Source organism: Nicotiana tabacum, chromosome 10 (assembly GCF_000715075.1).
Source record: "Nicotiana tabacum cultivar K326 chromosome 10, ASM71507v2, whole genome shotgun sequence".
Taxonomy (NCBI): Eukaryota; Viridiplantae; Streptophyta; class Magnoliopsida; order Solanales; family Solanaceae; genus Nicotiana; species Nicotiana tabacum.
Window position 1 is genome coordinate 104,545,962 of NC_134089.1, and position 15,346 is coordinate 104,561,307.

Genomic DNA, 15,346 nt, shown 5'->3' on the forward strand with positions numbered 1-15,346 from the left:
TGACTTCTGTTAAAATTGAAAAAAAAAAAGTGATACGGTGACTTTACCAAGATTTACATTATGAAAGGAAAAAAAAAAACAAATGCGTCAATATTATGAAATAAGTAATGAGAAATGGTAGAAATCTGAATTTTTTTATTTGACCTGATTGATTATATCAGGAAACGGAAAGAAAAAAGGAGGAGGAAGTATCCCTTTCCATCACTCCCTTCTCCATTGAAAAGATAATAATATTTATATGTATTTGATGTTTATACTGAATTATATTTTTTCACATCCTTTTATTTTTCACTTTATCTAAAAGATTTGGTAAAAATATTTGGCATTTAAAAGCTAAGAAGACATGAATTTTCTTTTTCTCATCACGCCTTTACTATTCTAAAAAGGTGTTATCATTTATTATTATTTTAAGGAAGAGATATGGGGATTTACTCATATAATCTTTATGATTAATGTAATTAATTAGTTTATTTTACTTAATAGGAGTGTCAAATCCTTAAAGGGCATATTAAAAGAACCACCAATAATACTAACTTAACATAGCTCGGTGATAAAATAAGGTAAGAATTTATATAAAAATTAACCAAGATTAAATAATAAAAGCAAAATGTGGAGGGACATAGCATAGATTTATTGCAAACAACGGTTTATAAGTGGGAATTGGGGAGTCAAAGGCGTACAACTTTGAACAAGTTCAGACTTTTACATGCTAATAATAATAAAATAATTCTTAGCCGCCTTTATGCCTCAAGTCTCAACAGTTAAGTTGAACGAACTATTCAATTTTGAAGTGATATTGTTCACAGTTAAGTGATTGGCTCGTAAAAAAGATAAAAAGAAATCGCAGGAGAAAATTCTAAATTTTAGGTATTTGCCAATAAAATAAAGAAGTCGTGAAAGTCCATTGAGAGTTCTCCAAAAACAAATATTTAGGTCATTTCCGTAAGATGCTTCCAAGATCCAATTCACGTTTCAGTATGCAAATAAGATTTCATGTCATTTTCTTTATATAAACGAATAATGAACATAACTTTATATTAGCTTTGTCGGTCAAAGTTAGTGGAATTCTCTCTTTGTGTCCCCTATATTATGGCTTTAAGGCTTTAACCTTGTCACCTAAAAACATGAGTCAGAATTCATGAAAGGGCTACCTTTATTTGTTTGTTCCCAATTACTCTTCATCTTACTAACTTCTGCAGCATTAGACACGATCACTAGAGATAAACCCATTAGAGATGGTGATACAATTGTTTCAGCTGGTGGGGTTTATGAACTTGGATTTTTCAGCCCTGGAAATTCCAAGAATCGCTATGTTGGGATATGGTACAAGAAAATATTACCTACAACTGTCGTCTGGGTTGCCAACAGAAACATTCCATTGAATGACACTTCAGGAATGTTAACACTTAAACCCAATGGAACTCTTGTACTTGTCAACGGTTCCAATGCCTCAATTTGGTCATCAAACTCATCAAGATCCTTAAAGAATCCAAAAGCACGGCTTTTGGATTCGGGGAATCTTGTTGTTAGTGGCAGAAATGATAGAAACGCGGAAATTAATCTCGTGTGGCAGAGTTTTGACTGTCCAGGAAATACTTTATTGCCTGGCATGAAGCTTGGACGCAATTTGGTCACAGGCATGAATTGGTACAGATCATCATGGAAGAGCGCGGATGATCCTGCTCCTGGTGAATATGTAGACTTTCTTGATTCTCATGGGTACCCGCAATTGTTTGTGGTGAAAAATTCATCTATAGTATATAGCGTAGGGCCATGGAACGGTGTTGCATTTAGTGGTAGTCCTAATTCTAAACCAAATATGTATTATACTTTCGAGTTTATTATTAATCAGCAGGAAATTTACTACAAATACGAGATTAAGAATGCGTCCCTGCCCACCAGGGTGGTGATCGACGCGGATGGGGTTATAGAGCACCTAACATGGATAGAGCGCAGTCAGAGCTGGTTTCTCTACTTGACAGCACAATTTGGTAACTGTGATCGTTTTGCTTTATGTGGACCTTATGCAAGCTGCAACATCAATAACTCACCTCCATGTGACTGTCTGAGAGGTTTCGAGCCTAGGTATCCATTAATCTGTGTGACTGTCTCTTCTTAAGTTATTAGAGAGAGCACATTTTTAATTACTTAATTATGTCTTCACACGCTCCCTCGCGTATGGCTAAATAAGCACGTGGAAGTTTATTTTGATTACATAATTATGTCTTCACAGGTATCCTAATCAATGGTATGCAACGGACTGGTCTAGTGGTTGTGTAAGGAGAACTTCTTTGGCTTGTGACCAAGATGATTTTCTTAAATTAACGGGTATTAAGATGCCGGATTCTAGACAATCGTGGTATAATCAGAGCATGAACCTTGAAGAATGCAAAAAAATGTGCTTGGCTGAATGCAATTGTACAGCCTACTCAAATCTTGATGTTAGAAATGGCGGAAGTGGATGCTTACTATGGTTTGGAGAACTCATTGATATTAGAGAGTTGAGCCACAATGAGCAAGACCTGTTCGTGAGAGTCGCTGCTTCAGAATTAGGTAATGAACCTACCCTGTACCATTTTTATTTTATTTTATTAGACAATAGAAATGCACAACTCTTTAGAATTTACTTACTTGATAGACAGTAAAGTTGAGTAGGTGCTTTAGTAGTTGGTGTTAGGAAAATTATAGAGTTGAGGAACAATAGAAGACCGGCTTTGATAGTGTAATCCTTGTCCTTAAGGAATTTAATCCTCCAATTATGTTGCTGCGAAAATGGCGGCAGAATTCCTCCAGAATCTTACAAAGCCAATGAAATTTAAGTTTCAGCAATTAACTCGAATTTCCCACAAGAACACAATTTGTGACTTGTAATGAGCAGTAAGAGAATAGGTCTGAACCATACGTTAGTATTAGCAGACCTATCTGTTCCCAGTAGGTCCTTTTCTGTTTGAATTGAAAAAATACTAGCCGTATCAAACACTAACTAATCTAACAGTTGGTAATATGTCGATTTCATTGTAATGCATAAGAATGGTTTTATCTATTCTATGACAAAGTCTCCCTCTAGTTTTGCCTCTTTAGGATCCATATAAGTAGGAGTTGGTAATCTAGTACGAACAGGTCCTACTAATAGTGTGACAGTGACCCTTAGCCTCATTTTCTGTTGCACTGGAATGAGAGTAGCTTCCTGCAAAGAGCATTTGAATAATTTCAAAATCTTGCTCTACAGTGCAGCTTGAAATCGATTAAACATGGACTACTTTTTAAGTATATCTCGCGGATTGACAGCACTGGTTACCAAGTCTGAGGAATTGGTAACCACTTATGCAATTCAGCTTATGGACTAATTATTGAACAGATTCAGCCAGGAAGCGGAGGAGAAAGAGGTCAACCCTGATTGCTGTCATTTCAGCAGTAGTAGCAACATTTATCCTCAGCGTCTTAGCTTGGTTTTCCATCCAAAGAAGGAAAAGAAGAACAGGTAAATATACTATTCTTGTCAAACAGCTTTATTAGAAAATTGTTAATGCTGAATTCTGTTTGACCTGGGTGAACTTTCATCTGGCTAGTATTGTTTGCTTTTAGCAAATTTTCATTAATATCATGTTTGTGACGGATGAATATTTCTGACAGGTTCAGAAGTTCTAAATGAGGACGTGGAGTTGCCATTGTTTGATTTAGTTGCTGTTACTAGTGCCACTAAGAACTTCTCTTCTGCTAATGTGATTGGTGAGGGGGGCTTTGGACCAGTTTACAAGGTAAATCAACTTTGGTCTTGAGCTTCTAGCTGGAAGTGGCATCTTTGACATTTAATAAAAAATTGCAGGGTATTCTACCAAATGGACAAGAGATAGCAGTAAAGAGGCTATCAAAGTATTCTGGACAAGGCGTTCAAGAGTTAAAAAATGAAATCGTTCTCATTTCCAAGCTGCAACACAGGAACCTTGTCAAGCTTTTGGGCTGTTGCCTGGAAGGAGAAGAAAGGATGCTAATCTACGAGTTTATGCCAAACACTAGCTTGGACTATTTCATTTTTGGTGATGATTCTTTAACTAAATACTACTCCTAGTATTTGACAAGTCCTCGGTATATATTCCTGCAGCCCTCAATGATTAGGCCTACGCTGTGCAGATCCAAGCAGAAATGCCTCACTTCCATGGAAGAACCGCTTTGAAATTGCTATTGGAATATCTCGAGGACTTCTTTATCTTCACCAGGACTCAAGATTAAGAATTATTCACAGAGATCTCAAAACCAGCAACATTTTATTAGATAGTGGCATGAATGCCAAAATTTCTGATTTTGGCCTTGCCAAAATTTTGGGCGGAGACCAAGTGGAAGGAAAAACAAAGAGAGTCATAGGGACATAGTAAGTTCTACAAACCTTCGCCATTGAATCTTTATTACATTCAGTCAGTATATGAACGTAAATTGGTTGAGTTGATGCAGTGGATATATGTCCCCAGAATATGCTGTTGATGGGAAGTATTCAGTAAAATCAGATGTATTCAGTATCGGTGTAATCATTCTAGAAATAGTTAGCGGCAGAAGGAACCGGAGATTTCATCATTTGGAACATCATCACAATCTTTTGGGACATGTAAGCATATATATATATAGTGGCACAGAACTTTGATCCCTTAATTTGACCCTTTGTAATTGCAACTGTATAAATGTGTTCTGTTTGTTACTTTAGGCATGGTTACTTTGGAATGAAGGCAAAGCGTTGGAACTGATGGACGAATGTTTGGAAGAATCATTTTCAGCATCTCAAGTGTTGAGATGCATTCAGGTTGGTTTGTTGTGCGTCCAAAAACTACCAGAGGATAGGCCTACAATGGCATCAGTAGTTTTCTGGTTGGGAAATGAGGATATGGTTCTTCCTCAACCAAAGCAGCCTGGTTTTTTCGTAGAGAGGAATTCAATGGAATCAACAGAGTCAGCTGATGAAGGATGTCTAAGTAACAACGTGTCACTAACAGTCCTAGAGCCAAGATAGACATAAAATCACATTTGGAACTTTTGAAATGTATTTTACTTTGTCTGGTTTGTCAGCAGTGGTAGTGTATATATGACGGAGCAACTAAAATAGACAGTTTAATGCCAATTATTGTATCGTCTATCGAGGCAGGGCAAATGACTTGATAAACAATTTTTCGCAATGATCTTTCTGAACAAATTCCAAGAGTTAAATTAGAAGTGATAGGTTATGTTTTGATGATATATATTGTAATCATTGGTAATGCTATTAAATTCAGCATATCAAACAGTTGATTTGGAGATAGAGGTGACGGAGGAAGAGTATCGAGAGTGGTATATTCCCAGAGCCTTGAGATCTTTCTTTTGCTATTCTCCGGCCAGATCTAGGTGTGAACCAAGAGCTTGCCATTGTGGAGAGAGAATGGATATGCCAATTACTACCCTGCGTATCTGATGTGTGCTTCGGAGTATTGGAGGAGGACTGCGAACGTCCGTCCCATGAAGCGCCAGGGAACCATGCATTCCTCCCGGGATGGGCTCTCGCGTGTCCGAGATCCGATCAGATCTACCAGCGGTTTATGATCTAACAAACCTGTTACGTTTTGATGATCTAACAAACCTGTTACACATCCTCAAGTACTTAAGAACAACAAGTCTCAAGTCGGGAAGTCGTTCAACTCTTCAGAGTCAAAAGGAACAACAGAGGGAACATATGGCCACCAGTTCGCTTGGTGACTGTACAAGTCAACTCCTCACACCTGTAAAGTTTCTGTTTGCACACGCAACAGTACAAAAATAGTGCAGCAGTCAACTTTATGGGGAATACCTTTTTACCTAACATGCTTGCATCATTCAAGTCATGTCACAAATGAAATATAAGCATCAAGCAAAGGTAAAACAAAATGCTTGCACATTGAAGAATCTATCAAGCATTCTCTCAAGTCTGTGTCAATCCTGGAAGTGATTCTCAAGGGCATCAAGAACAAAGAACAACATGACGAAGGACCAGTTTCCTGTATTGAGTCATTACTTGTCCTTAGTTGTGTTGCACCTTTGTTAAAGTACTTTACTTGTAATTCCTACTTAGCTTAGTTAGAAGCATTGTGCTGGAAACCTTTGTAAAATCATAAACCTTGCGTTTGTGTCTTGGCTAGAGTTAGTCGAGTTGTACGTTTTGTAATAGAGCTATTACAAAGGGGCTTGTAATAGAGTTGTTACAAGTTAGTGAAGGATTAAGAGGTTAATTCCTAGGTTATAATAAGTTATAATCTGCAGTTTGCTCAGTAGTAAAGTTGAAATCCTACAAGGGTAGGTCGTGGTTTTTAATCCCGTGAGCTAGGAGTTTTCCAAGTAAAACTTCATTGTGTCATCATTTACTGTAGTATACGTGTGTTATGTGGGAACTTATAGAGAACCTGATTCTCTATATAGTTTGGTGAACCCTTAGTTCTATCAAGATTATATTTGCAGCATGCCAAAACTTGTCCTTTTGATTTTCCTTTTCCTCAGTTGAATATAATATGGTGACTTTAAAGGGGTTTACAATATGAAAGGGAAAAAAGAAGAAATCGATGTGTCAATGCCATTAAAGCTGAAATTGTTCGATTTGACCCGAATTGTTCGATTTGACCCGGCTGATTACATGAGGAAAAGGATAAAGAGAAAGGATGAGTAAGTATCCTTTTCCATCACTCCCTTCTCCATCAAACGCATAAATAGCCAGAAATAGGTAAAGACTTGGAAGATGTAGAACATTGATGGATATGAAGGGTAGAAGGGGTTGGTCCAAAACAGAAAATATTTATATCTACATGATGTTATATGAAGAACTTGGGGTTAAAGGCGGGATAAGAAGCTGTACAAGTTAGTCAAAGTGAGAGAGGAAGACATGTGATTTAGACCAAGTGAAGTACATAAAAGACGAAGAATGTAATGTATTGGTAGAGGAGGCACAAATTAGACGAAGATGGCACACCTACTTCCACAAACTCTTGAATGAAGAGGGAGTTAGGAACATTGTGCTAAGTGAATTGGATTTAATATGGTGACTATAAAACTGTTTACAATATAAAAGGAAAAAAAGAAGAAATCAATACGTCAATACCATTAAAGCTGAAATTGTTCAATTTGACACGACTGATTACATCAGGAAAAGGAAAAAGAGAAACGATGAGGAAGTATCCTTTTCCATCACTCCCTTCTCCGTCAAAAGTATAAATAGCCAGAAATAGGTAAAGACTTGGAAGATTTAGAACATTGATATGAAGGGTAAAAGGGTTTGGTCTGAAACGAAAAATATTTATACCTACATGATGTTTATATGAAGAACTTGGAGTTAAAGGCGGGATAAGAAACTCTAAAAGTTAGTTAAAGTGAGAGAGAGGAAGGTATGTGATTTGGACCGAGTGAAGTTCATAAAAGATGAAGAAAGTAAGATATTGATAGATGAGGCACATATTAGATGAAGATGACATACCTACTTTCACAAACTCTTGAATGAAGAGGGAGACATGGACATTGTGCTAAGTAAATTAGAGCATTTCAAGAGTTGTGAAATTTTGGGTGTTGTAGGCGCATTAAGATTGAGGAGGTTGAGGGGGCTATGCGTTTGATGAGCAGGGGAAGAGCGATCGGGCCAGATTACATCCCGGTGGAATTTTGGAAGAATGTGGGTAGGGAAGACTTGAAGTGGCACACCAGGTTGTTTAATGTCATTTTTAGGACGATGAAGATGCCAAGGATTGGGGGTGGAGTACGATGATTTTATTGTACAAAAACAAGGGTGATATCCAGAATTGCGACTCTATAGGGGTATTAAGCTACTAAGTCCTTACTATGGAAGTGCGGGAGAGGGTGGTAGGAGTGAGAGTGAGGAAGAGTGTGCATATTTTTTTAGAAACAGTTTGGACTCATGTCGGGGCGATCGACTACGGAATAAATTCGCTTCATCAGGAGATTGTACATACGGAGAGGAAGAAGGATTCACATATAGTATTTATTGACCTAGAAAAATTTTCACAACCCAAATCCCATAATAGATTGTGGTGGAACCCCACCATGATATTACGCAAGCCAACGCACGAACCTCTATTTAGTTATCCATTTCAAATTTTATAAGATCAGCAATATCATTAAATAAACAGAATATAATCTAGAACTCATAGAAACCTGTGTTTTTCTTTACCAAAATTTCTGAGTATGATTGAATCATAAAGTGAAATGATAATAATAATAATAATATGAAATACAATTATGAACATCCACCAGGAACCCCCAAAACTCGGTGTCACAAATGCATGAGCTTTTACTAGAACAATACAATACTATTACAACAACTATTTGGAACATAAAATAGACAGGATAAAATAAATAAACATGATGGAGACTCCGTGTGCTGCAGATCATAGCATGAAATGAAGCTCATCATAAAGTCCCCTCAGCAGTTTTGCCAAGATGATCACCCAATGTACATACGTCAGTACCTGCACATCCAGTGCAGAAGTGTAGCGTGAGTACGTAAATCAACGCGTACCTAGTAAATATCTAGCCTAACCCCAAAGAGTTAGTGATGAAGGGTCGACATTGACACTTACTAGTGGTCTAATAAATCCAATATAATAAGGTAAACAAGTATGAAATATGGTAAGTAAATAGTGAGAACAGATATAAGCAAATAAAATAGTCTACAACTGAATAGTAAACACAAAGTCCTCAAATATCGGATACCTCCTCATATGGAATACGTAATGGCCAACACCAAACCAACGGTCACATCTCAAGTCAGGAAAAATCATGAGTACGCGGACTCCTTATTAAGTATTTCGCAAAAAATTGCCGAGACGAGCGGCCCGATCCCATAAGAGTAAAGGTACGAATTTTTGCCATGGCATACAGCCCGATCCCATAATAGTACCATTGAAGCATTCAACCCGATCCCATAATGATCGTATACACTACCGAGGGTCGACCGACATGAAACATAGATGCATCTTATAATACTGCATCGACGTACGGTTCGATCCCATAATAATACTGCTGAGACATTTAACTCGATCTCATAGGAGTAGTAAAGACTAGACGGATCACTGGCCTCACTCACAAATATATGTGTGAGTTGTAAAATTTGAGAAAACTTTCAGACAAATACGTACAACACGGGAGAAATTCGTAAAAGGAAGTGTAATCTCTACTACTAATCAAGTAGCTCACCATATATCACAAATCATAAGTCCGATACTTTACACAAGTCTAGTCTTAGGCAAAATGTATATTAAAGCAATTAAACAAGCAGGGGTAACTCAAATATTATAATTAAAGTATGGTGTGTATCTAAGTCTACCCGAATCTAATCATGAATTCTAGCATATGTACGGACACTTATCACCTCATATGTGCGTTGCCCCCACAACATATAGTATATAGCAAATATAACGCCTACTGGGTATATTCCCCTTCACAAGGTTAGACAGGAGACTTACCTCACTCAAAATTTCTCTAACCGGCTCTAATGCCTCTCTAACTTCTCAACCCAATGCTAAATGATATAAAACTAGTCAAAGAACGTGCAAACCAGTCAAACTATAATCTAATACTCGTAATTTAATAATTTATAATAATTTTCAACTCCGCTCGAAAAGTCAACAAAGTCAACCCCCGGGGCCACGTGCCCGGATTCCAAAAATTTCGAAGAAAAACATTATCCATAACGCTAGGAACTTAAATATATAATTTATTCCTAAATCCATGTCGAATTTCACGGTCAAAATAAAAAATTACCAATTCTACATTTTCTTTAAAAATTCCACAATTTCTACCAATTGTTATGTGAAAATCCATATATATATTCGATGTATTAACTTAAAATAACTGGGAATCACTTACATCATGATAGATGATGAAAATCTCCCATCAAAGAGCTTCGAAAATCGCCTAACCAAGTGAAAATGAGAGAAAAGTTAGCCAAGTCCTGTAATAAAAACCATTTTGCACAAGCCTTTCCTCATCGCGTTTGCGGACTCCTGCTCGTGAAGGCCTATTAGCCCAATGATTTGCATACACATTCAACCCAATGCGTTCGCAATGACCAACTTGCCTCCAACCCAAAACTCCTCATTCGCGTTCACGGTTGCCTCTCTGCGTTCGCAAAGGGAAAACTTCCAATCCTGCACTTTTTCGCGTTTGCAACTACCTTGTCGTGCTTGCGTAGGGTAAAAGTCCCTAGCCCAGATCATTCTCCGTGTTCTTGACTCCTTTTTCACGTCCACGAAGCACAAAAAGGCAGCCCACCAACTTCCTTCTTCGCAATCACGTAAGTCCACTTGCGATCGTGAAGCACAATACCAACACCAACAACCAGCAGTAGTAAAACACCCAAAATTGGTCCGAAACTAATTCGAATCACACCCGAGGTTCCTAGGACCCCATCCAATCACACCAAAAGTTCCAATACCTTATCCAAACTGATTTAAAGGCTCAAAACTTCACAAATAACATCAAAATCATGAATCAACGATCAAATCTATTTTTTAACTTTCAAACATTCAAACTTGGTAGAACACATCTAAATTATACTTAAACATTCCGGAATAATGCCATATTGATGGTAGGCTATGAACTCATATCTTAGCTATATTTTACACTCTAATTACTGTACTTTAATTGTATTTGAGACTAATTGTTAGTACTTTATACTTATTACGTGTGTTATGTTGTGCAAGATGTGATTTCGAGTGAAGAAGCGAGTTTGGAGATAAAAATATTAGTTGGAGCTTTGAAATCTAAGTAGAAGCCCAAGAAATTAAGTCGGGATCACGTTCGGGGGTCGAGGACCTAGTCTAGATTTCAAAAAAGTGAGAAAAAGATATTACTATGAGAAAAATGTACTACCGCGCCATGTTCCGTGGGGCGCTAGTGCAAAATTCATGTTGAATGAAAAAATCAACTCTCTGAATATCCTCACTAGTGCGGCGCATGGGGCAGCACATGGCGTTGCGCTAGTGTATTTTTGTTGTCCAATTGTGCCACTTAGGCTTGAAAATGGTAGTTTCGTCCGAGCCCGTTTCTACAAAGTATAAATCAATCAAAAACACTATTTTTAGAGGACTTTTAATTTTAAAAACTATATTTCTTTGCATCAACTCTAGTTCTGATAAGTAGAGTTTATATATTTTATAGTTCTTTGCTTGAATTCGTTTATGGAGCGTTGGATTGCTTGTAACTTTATTCACCAATTTATTTAATTGAAAGAGGAATGTTATGGTAATTATCTTGCATTATTTTGTTTGTTTTAATTCAGTGATTCTCTTAAGTAATCGAAAGAGCTTGTTGAATTGTTGATTAAATCATATTTGGAGAATATTCGAGAGACGTTTTCCTAAAGACTAATCCATAAACGCATGTTTGCATATTTTTACAGTGCTTATATTAGTTTACCTCGTAGAGTTAAGATTTAATCGAGAGAGGAGTCTGACTACACGTTTGAACTAATCATTGAGTAAATTCATCAAAATCATTAGAACATTAGAGTGAATTGAACTAGAGTTGGGTCTCAAATAGCTATCTTACATCTATCATGTCACGAACCTTATTTTTCCCTCAATGTTGCTCAACTCTTATCATCTAGTGATCAATTGTCAATTGTTTTAGTTTCATAGTTAATTTTAGTTGTTAATTATCCCAACGAACGTTTTATTCATACTAAATAGTGTTAAGCTAGAAATTACTTGAACATTATTTAAATTCAATCCATGTGGAGACGATAATCATAACTATATTATCTTTGACTAGCAGCATTAATTTAAATGTTGTGTTTACGCTCGTCTAATTTTGGCATCATTGCTAGGGATTGGCAATCAATAGTGCTCAAAATAATTTCTGGTGCTAATTCAGGACTTAATTTTTTTTCTTTTGTTTTATTTTATGTTTTAGTTAACTTCTCTTCAAGATTTCTTTTGTAGTACCTGACAAGTGCTAGGGATAAAGCTTGAAGAATTATTCTTGATATTGAACTCTAATTGTTGTTGAAGATGGAGTGCAACCAGCATAAGAAAATAGTTGTAGTGTTAGCAGGTGGACATTATAACAAGTTTGCTATTTGTTTTAAATGTAGTGGAAATCATCTATGAGTTGACTTTCAAGTAGGTAAGTATTCTTCCTATGGTTCGTCTTTTGAACAGTCTCGTTATATTTCTAGTCTGTACAGATATGAGGTTTCATATGGGTATAATCTTAACTCTGATTGGGATGAATACCCTTATTATGACTGGAATGAAAGAGAAGTGAGGCAACCACCTCAAGTAGAGAATGGTAGTTTTAGAAGAGCATATGTATAAGTTCATGAATAGTGTCAAAGAAAAATTTATACAAAATCAAGAAGGACTTATACAAAATGTTGAAGCCATTAAGAACCTAACAACGCAAGTGAGTCAAATAGTAAGATGGTGTTTAGCTAAGTTTATAAGCTTGTCAAACTGGCTTATAAGCACTTTTTGGCTTATCTACGCGTTTGGTAAAACTAAAAGTGCTTATAAGTTAAGTGCTTATAATCCAAAAATAAGCGAAAAGCCATAAGTTGGTCTCCCCCAACTTATCAAATTTCAACATTACTTTAGGTTTGACCAAAATATTTACTATTTTATCTCTAAAATACTGTGAGCACGTGATTTTTTCTCTATACGAAATACTCCTACAAATTAAAGAAATAAAGTTTTCCTAATTATTCGCAATTTTTTAGATTTTTTGTAGGATTTTCCGTTAATTATTTGCATTTTTGTGCATGTTTGTTTTATTAAAATTAAAAAATACACCAAAAATACCATGCATTGCATTTAGATTTTGTGTTCACATTTTAGGATTAAATGTGTAATTAATTGCTTTACTAATTTGAAAATCAAAAAAAATTGGTTCATTTTTCACATTTTGTTTTAATTCTTTGAATAGCGATTTTTCTCTTTTAATTTAGGAGCAGGTAATTGTTATAAATATTAGAATTATATAATTCATTTAATTTTACAATTTAGAATTAATTTAGAAATTTAATTTAAATTTTTAATTAAAAAAAAAAGAAAGAAAAATAGAAACAAAATGAAATTGGAATAGGTGGGTCTTAAGTCCAAATGGGCCAAAATTCTATTTATCCCAATCCTCCCCAACTAGCCCCATTCCCTATCTACCTTTACCCAGCCCCTCACCTCAGCCCAAATTACCGCCCCAACCCAGACCCGTTCCCACTGACCCGCCCCATTCCCCCTTAATATATATGCCCCTTTATAAAGTTTTCTCCAAATAAACCCTAAATCACAACAGACCTAGAAACGGCGCCCCATCTACTGTTCATCGTCTTCCACCTCCGAGCCAACCCCAACTCGCCTGAAACTCAGGCGAGTTCACTCACACGGGCCCCATATTCACCACGTCACCAAGATTTTAACCGTTTATAATAAATTTCATCTCCCTCCCATGCCCTTTTTTGGTTTATTTTCGTATTTTTAATCCTTCGGATGGAAATGAGGAAAAATAGGGAACATTGGATTGGATTCTATTTGATCCACTCCCTCCATTTATCCGTTTTTTCATCAAAAGAGGGGTAAAAAAGTCAGATTCGGGAAAAGATTTTTATTTGGAGATTTCTTGGAGAGGAGGGGAGACGGTTCGAGAATATCTGAACTCATATATAAGAGAAATGGTATTGTCAGAGGGAGAAGAAGATTTTTTAGAGAGCAATTTCTGGAGAGAAAACTGAAAGAGAAAATTAGGGTTCTAAAATATTCTTCCTCTTTTCTGTTGTGGTTCTTCCGTTTATTCCAAGAACAAAAAAAGTACAAAAAATATTTGTTTCTTTTAGTTTGGTGTTCACATTTCTGTTTTCTTCATCTCTTTAATTTGGAAATTTCATCTTCATTATGAGTTTGGATTGAGTTCGAGAGCTGAGGCTTGTTCGAACGTCACGATTTGCAGTTTCGAGAGTAATTTGCTGTTTTGTACGTATCAATTGCAGGTTTATTTCTGTCCTTCGCTACTATTTCTGGTGTGCAAAGTATGATGCAAGTTTAGAAATAGATGTTGAGTTTAAGGTTTAGTATAAGCATTTATTTGTGTGTCTCGAATGGTGTCGATTCTGGATTTTGTTCGAGCCCTGTTTCACCTTTGTACTTAAAGCATTTTCTAACTTTGCATTTGCTTATTGTGAAAATGTTCAATTGAATTCTAGCGTTATTTTTAGATTCCATATTTCTCTTAGAGTGCTCTTGGTGTCCTTTTCAGGCTTAAACTTGCTCAAACATGCTTATTTCAAATTAAAGGTCATTGTATGAAGGTTCAATGATTGATCGCCCTGTTTTCTCATGAGCATCTCTGTTTTTTTGTTAAATGAGAGTTTTTAAAAATAAAATCGAAAAATCATCTTCTGAATTTCTTGCTTATTCTTATATGAACTAGCATCAAGCTTTGTCTTCAAGTATAAATTAGTGTCAAGTTGTTCCTTACTTCACATGCTCAGGAACGAGTTTTGGTGAGTCTTTTGCTGCTGAAGTTTGAATTTGAAATGAGTGCTGAAATCATCGTTGAAATGCTGCGAATTTGAAATCATCTTGGGGTTCGAATTTGAAATGCTGGAAATCCTTTCCTTGCTTCTTCTTTTTCATTATTGGTTTTCCTGTTAAGATATGCTATTAATTTAGCTAAAATCAGTTTTAATTCGTGACAGTTTCACGCTAAGTATGATCATTTCTTAATGGTTCGAGTCTGAAACTATCCTAATCTACTTTGTTGATAAGGATTCATGTGTGCCTCCTTGATATGGTTTGAGTTTGCTTTCTAGAAAAAATGTGGATTGAGCTATGCCATTGGACTCTATTGTTGAAACACTTACGCATAAACTAACCCGCAGATCTACCAATTCTGTCAGCGTGCTAGCTGCAACAGGTTATGTTCCTCTAGATTCTTTGATGTTTCTTGTGATTAGTTCTACCCAAATATTTTCTTTGTTGGGAATCGTTCACTCTATTGGCTATTTGATTTATCATTGTCGTGACTTCATGGCACTACTGTTAAGTTATGTAGAACTATCGATTAACCTTATTCTTCTATGCGTTGGGTTGCTTTCTCGTTAGTCCTAATTAGTTGTTTTATGGCATTCGCTTGATTGGTTGTTCTGAAGCATTTGGTAATCTACTCGTTGAATATTAGCCCTCAATATAGAACTCCGAAATTAGAATTGAAATTAGATTGGTTTATTTGATTCCATTTGTGAATTTGATCCAAGTCTCATCTGGTCTAATGCCTAGAGGGAGGTTCTGACCATCTGCTACTATGCGTTGTTAGAAATAGATAATCGTTATTGTTATTGGGACATTATATAGCTATGGCC

At 36.2% G+C, this 15,346-nt stretch overlaps 1 protein-coding gene across 3 annotated transcripts; it reads left to right on the forward strand.

Moving 5' to 3' along the window:
* The first annotated feature begins 987 nt into the window (after positions 1–987).
* Positions 988–5,221, forward strand: LOC107798094 (G-type lectin S-receptor-like serine/threonine-protein kinase At4g27290). 3 transcript variants are annotated; one of them, XM_016621052.2, is made up of 8 exons: positions 1,005–2,085; positions 2,234–2,553; positions 3,365–3,481; positions 3,634–3,758; positions 3,827–4,037; positions 4,132–4,369; positions 4,450–4,600; positions 4,697–5,221. In XM_016621052.2, the coding sequence occupies exons 1-8, from the start codon at positions 1,139–1,141 to the stop codon at positions 4,997–4,999; spliced, it is 2,412 nt and encodes an 803-aa protein (XP_016476538.2). In that variant the 5' UTR covers positions 1,005–1,138; the 3' UTR covers positions 5,000–5,221. The 3 variants fall into 3 exon arrangements, with proteins under 3 accessions (XP_016476539.2, XP_016476538.2, XP_016476537.2); XM_016621051.2 differs by having other exon boundaries at positions 1,010–2,085; positions 3,359–3,481; XM_016621053.2 differs by lacking the exon at positions 4,697–5,221 and having other exon boundaries at positions 988–2,085; positions 3,359–3,481; positions 4,467–4,601.
* The last annotated feature ends 10,125 nt before the right edge of the window (positions 5,222–15,346 follow it).

What these genes read in the sequence shown, in the direction of transcription:
- LOC107798094 (XM_016621051.2), top strand. Translation starts at nt 1,139, where the DNA reads ATGAAAGGGCTACCTTTATTTGTTTGTTCCCAATTACTCTTCATCTTA. An exon ending in AGTCGCTGCTTCAGAATTAG is followed by an intron (nt 2,554 to 3,358) that starts GTAATGAACCTA and finishes ATTATTGAACAG; the next exon opens with ATTCAGCCAGGAAGCGGAGG. An exon ending in GCTTTGGACCAGTTTACAAG is followed by an intron (nt 3,759 to 3,826) that starts GTAAATCAACTT and finishes AAAAAATTGCAG; the next exon opens with GGTATTCTACCAAATGGACA.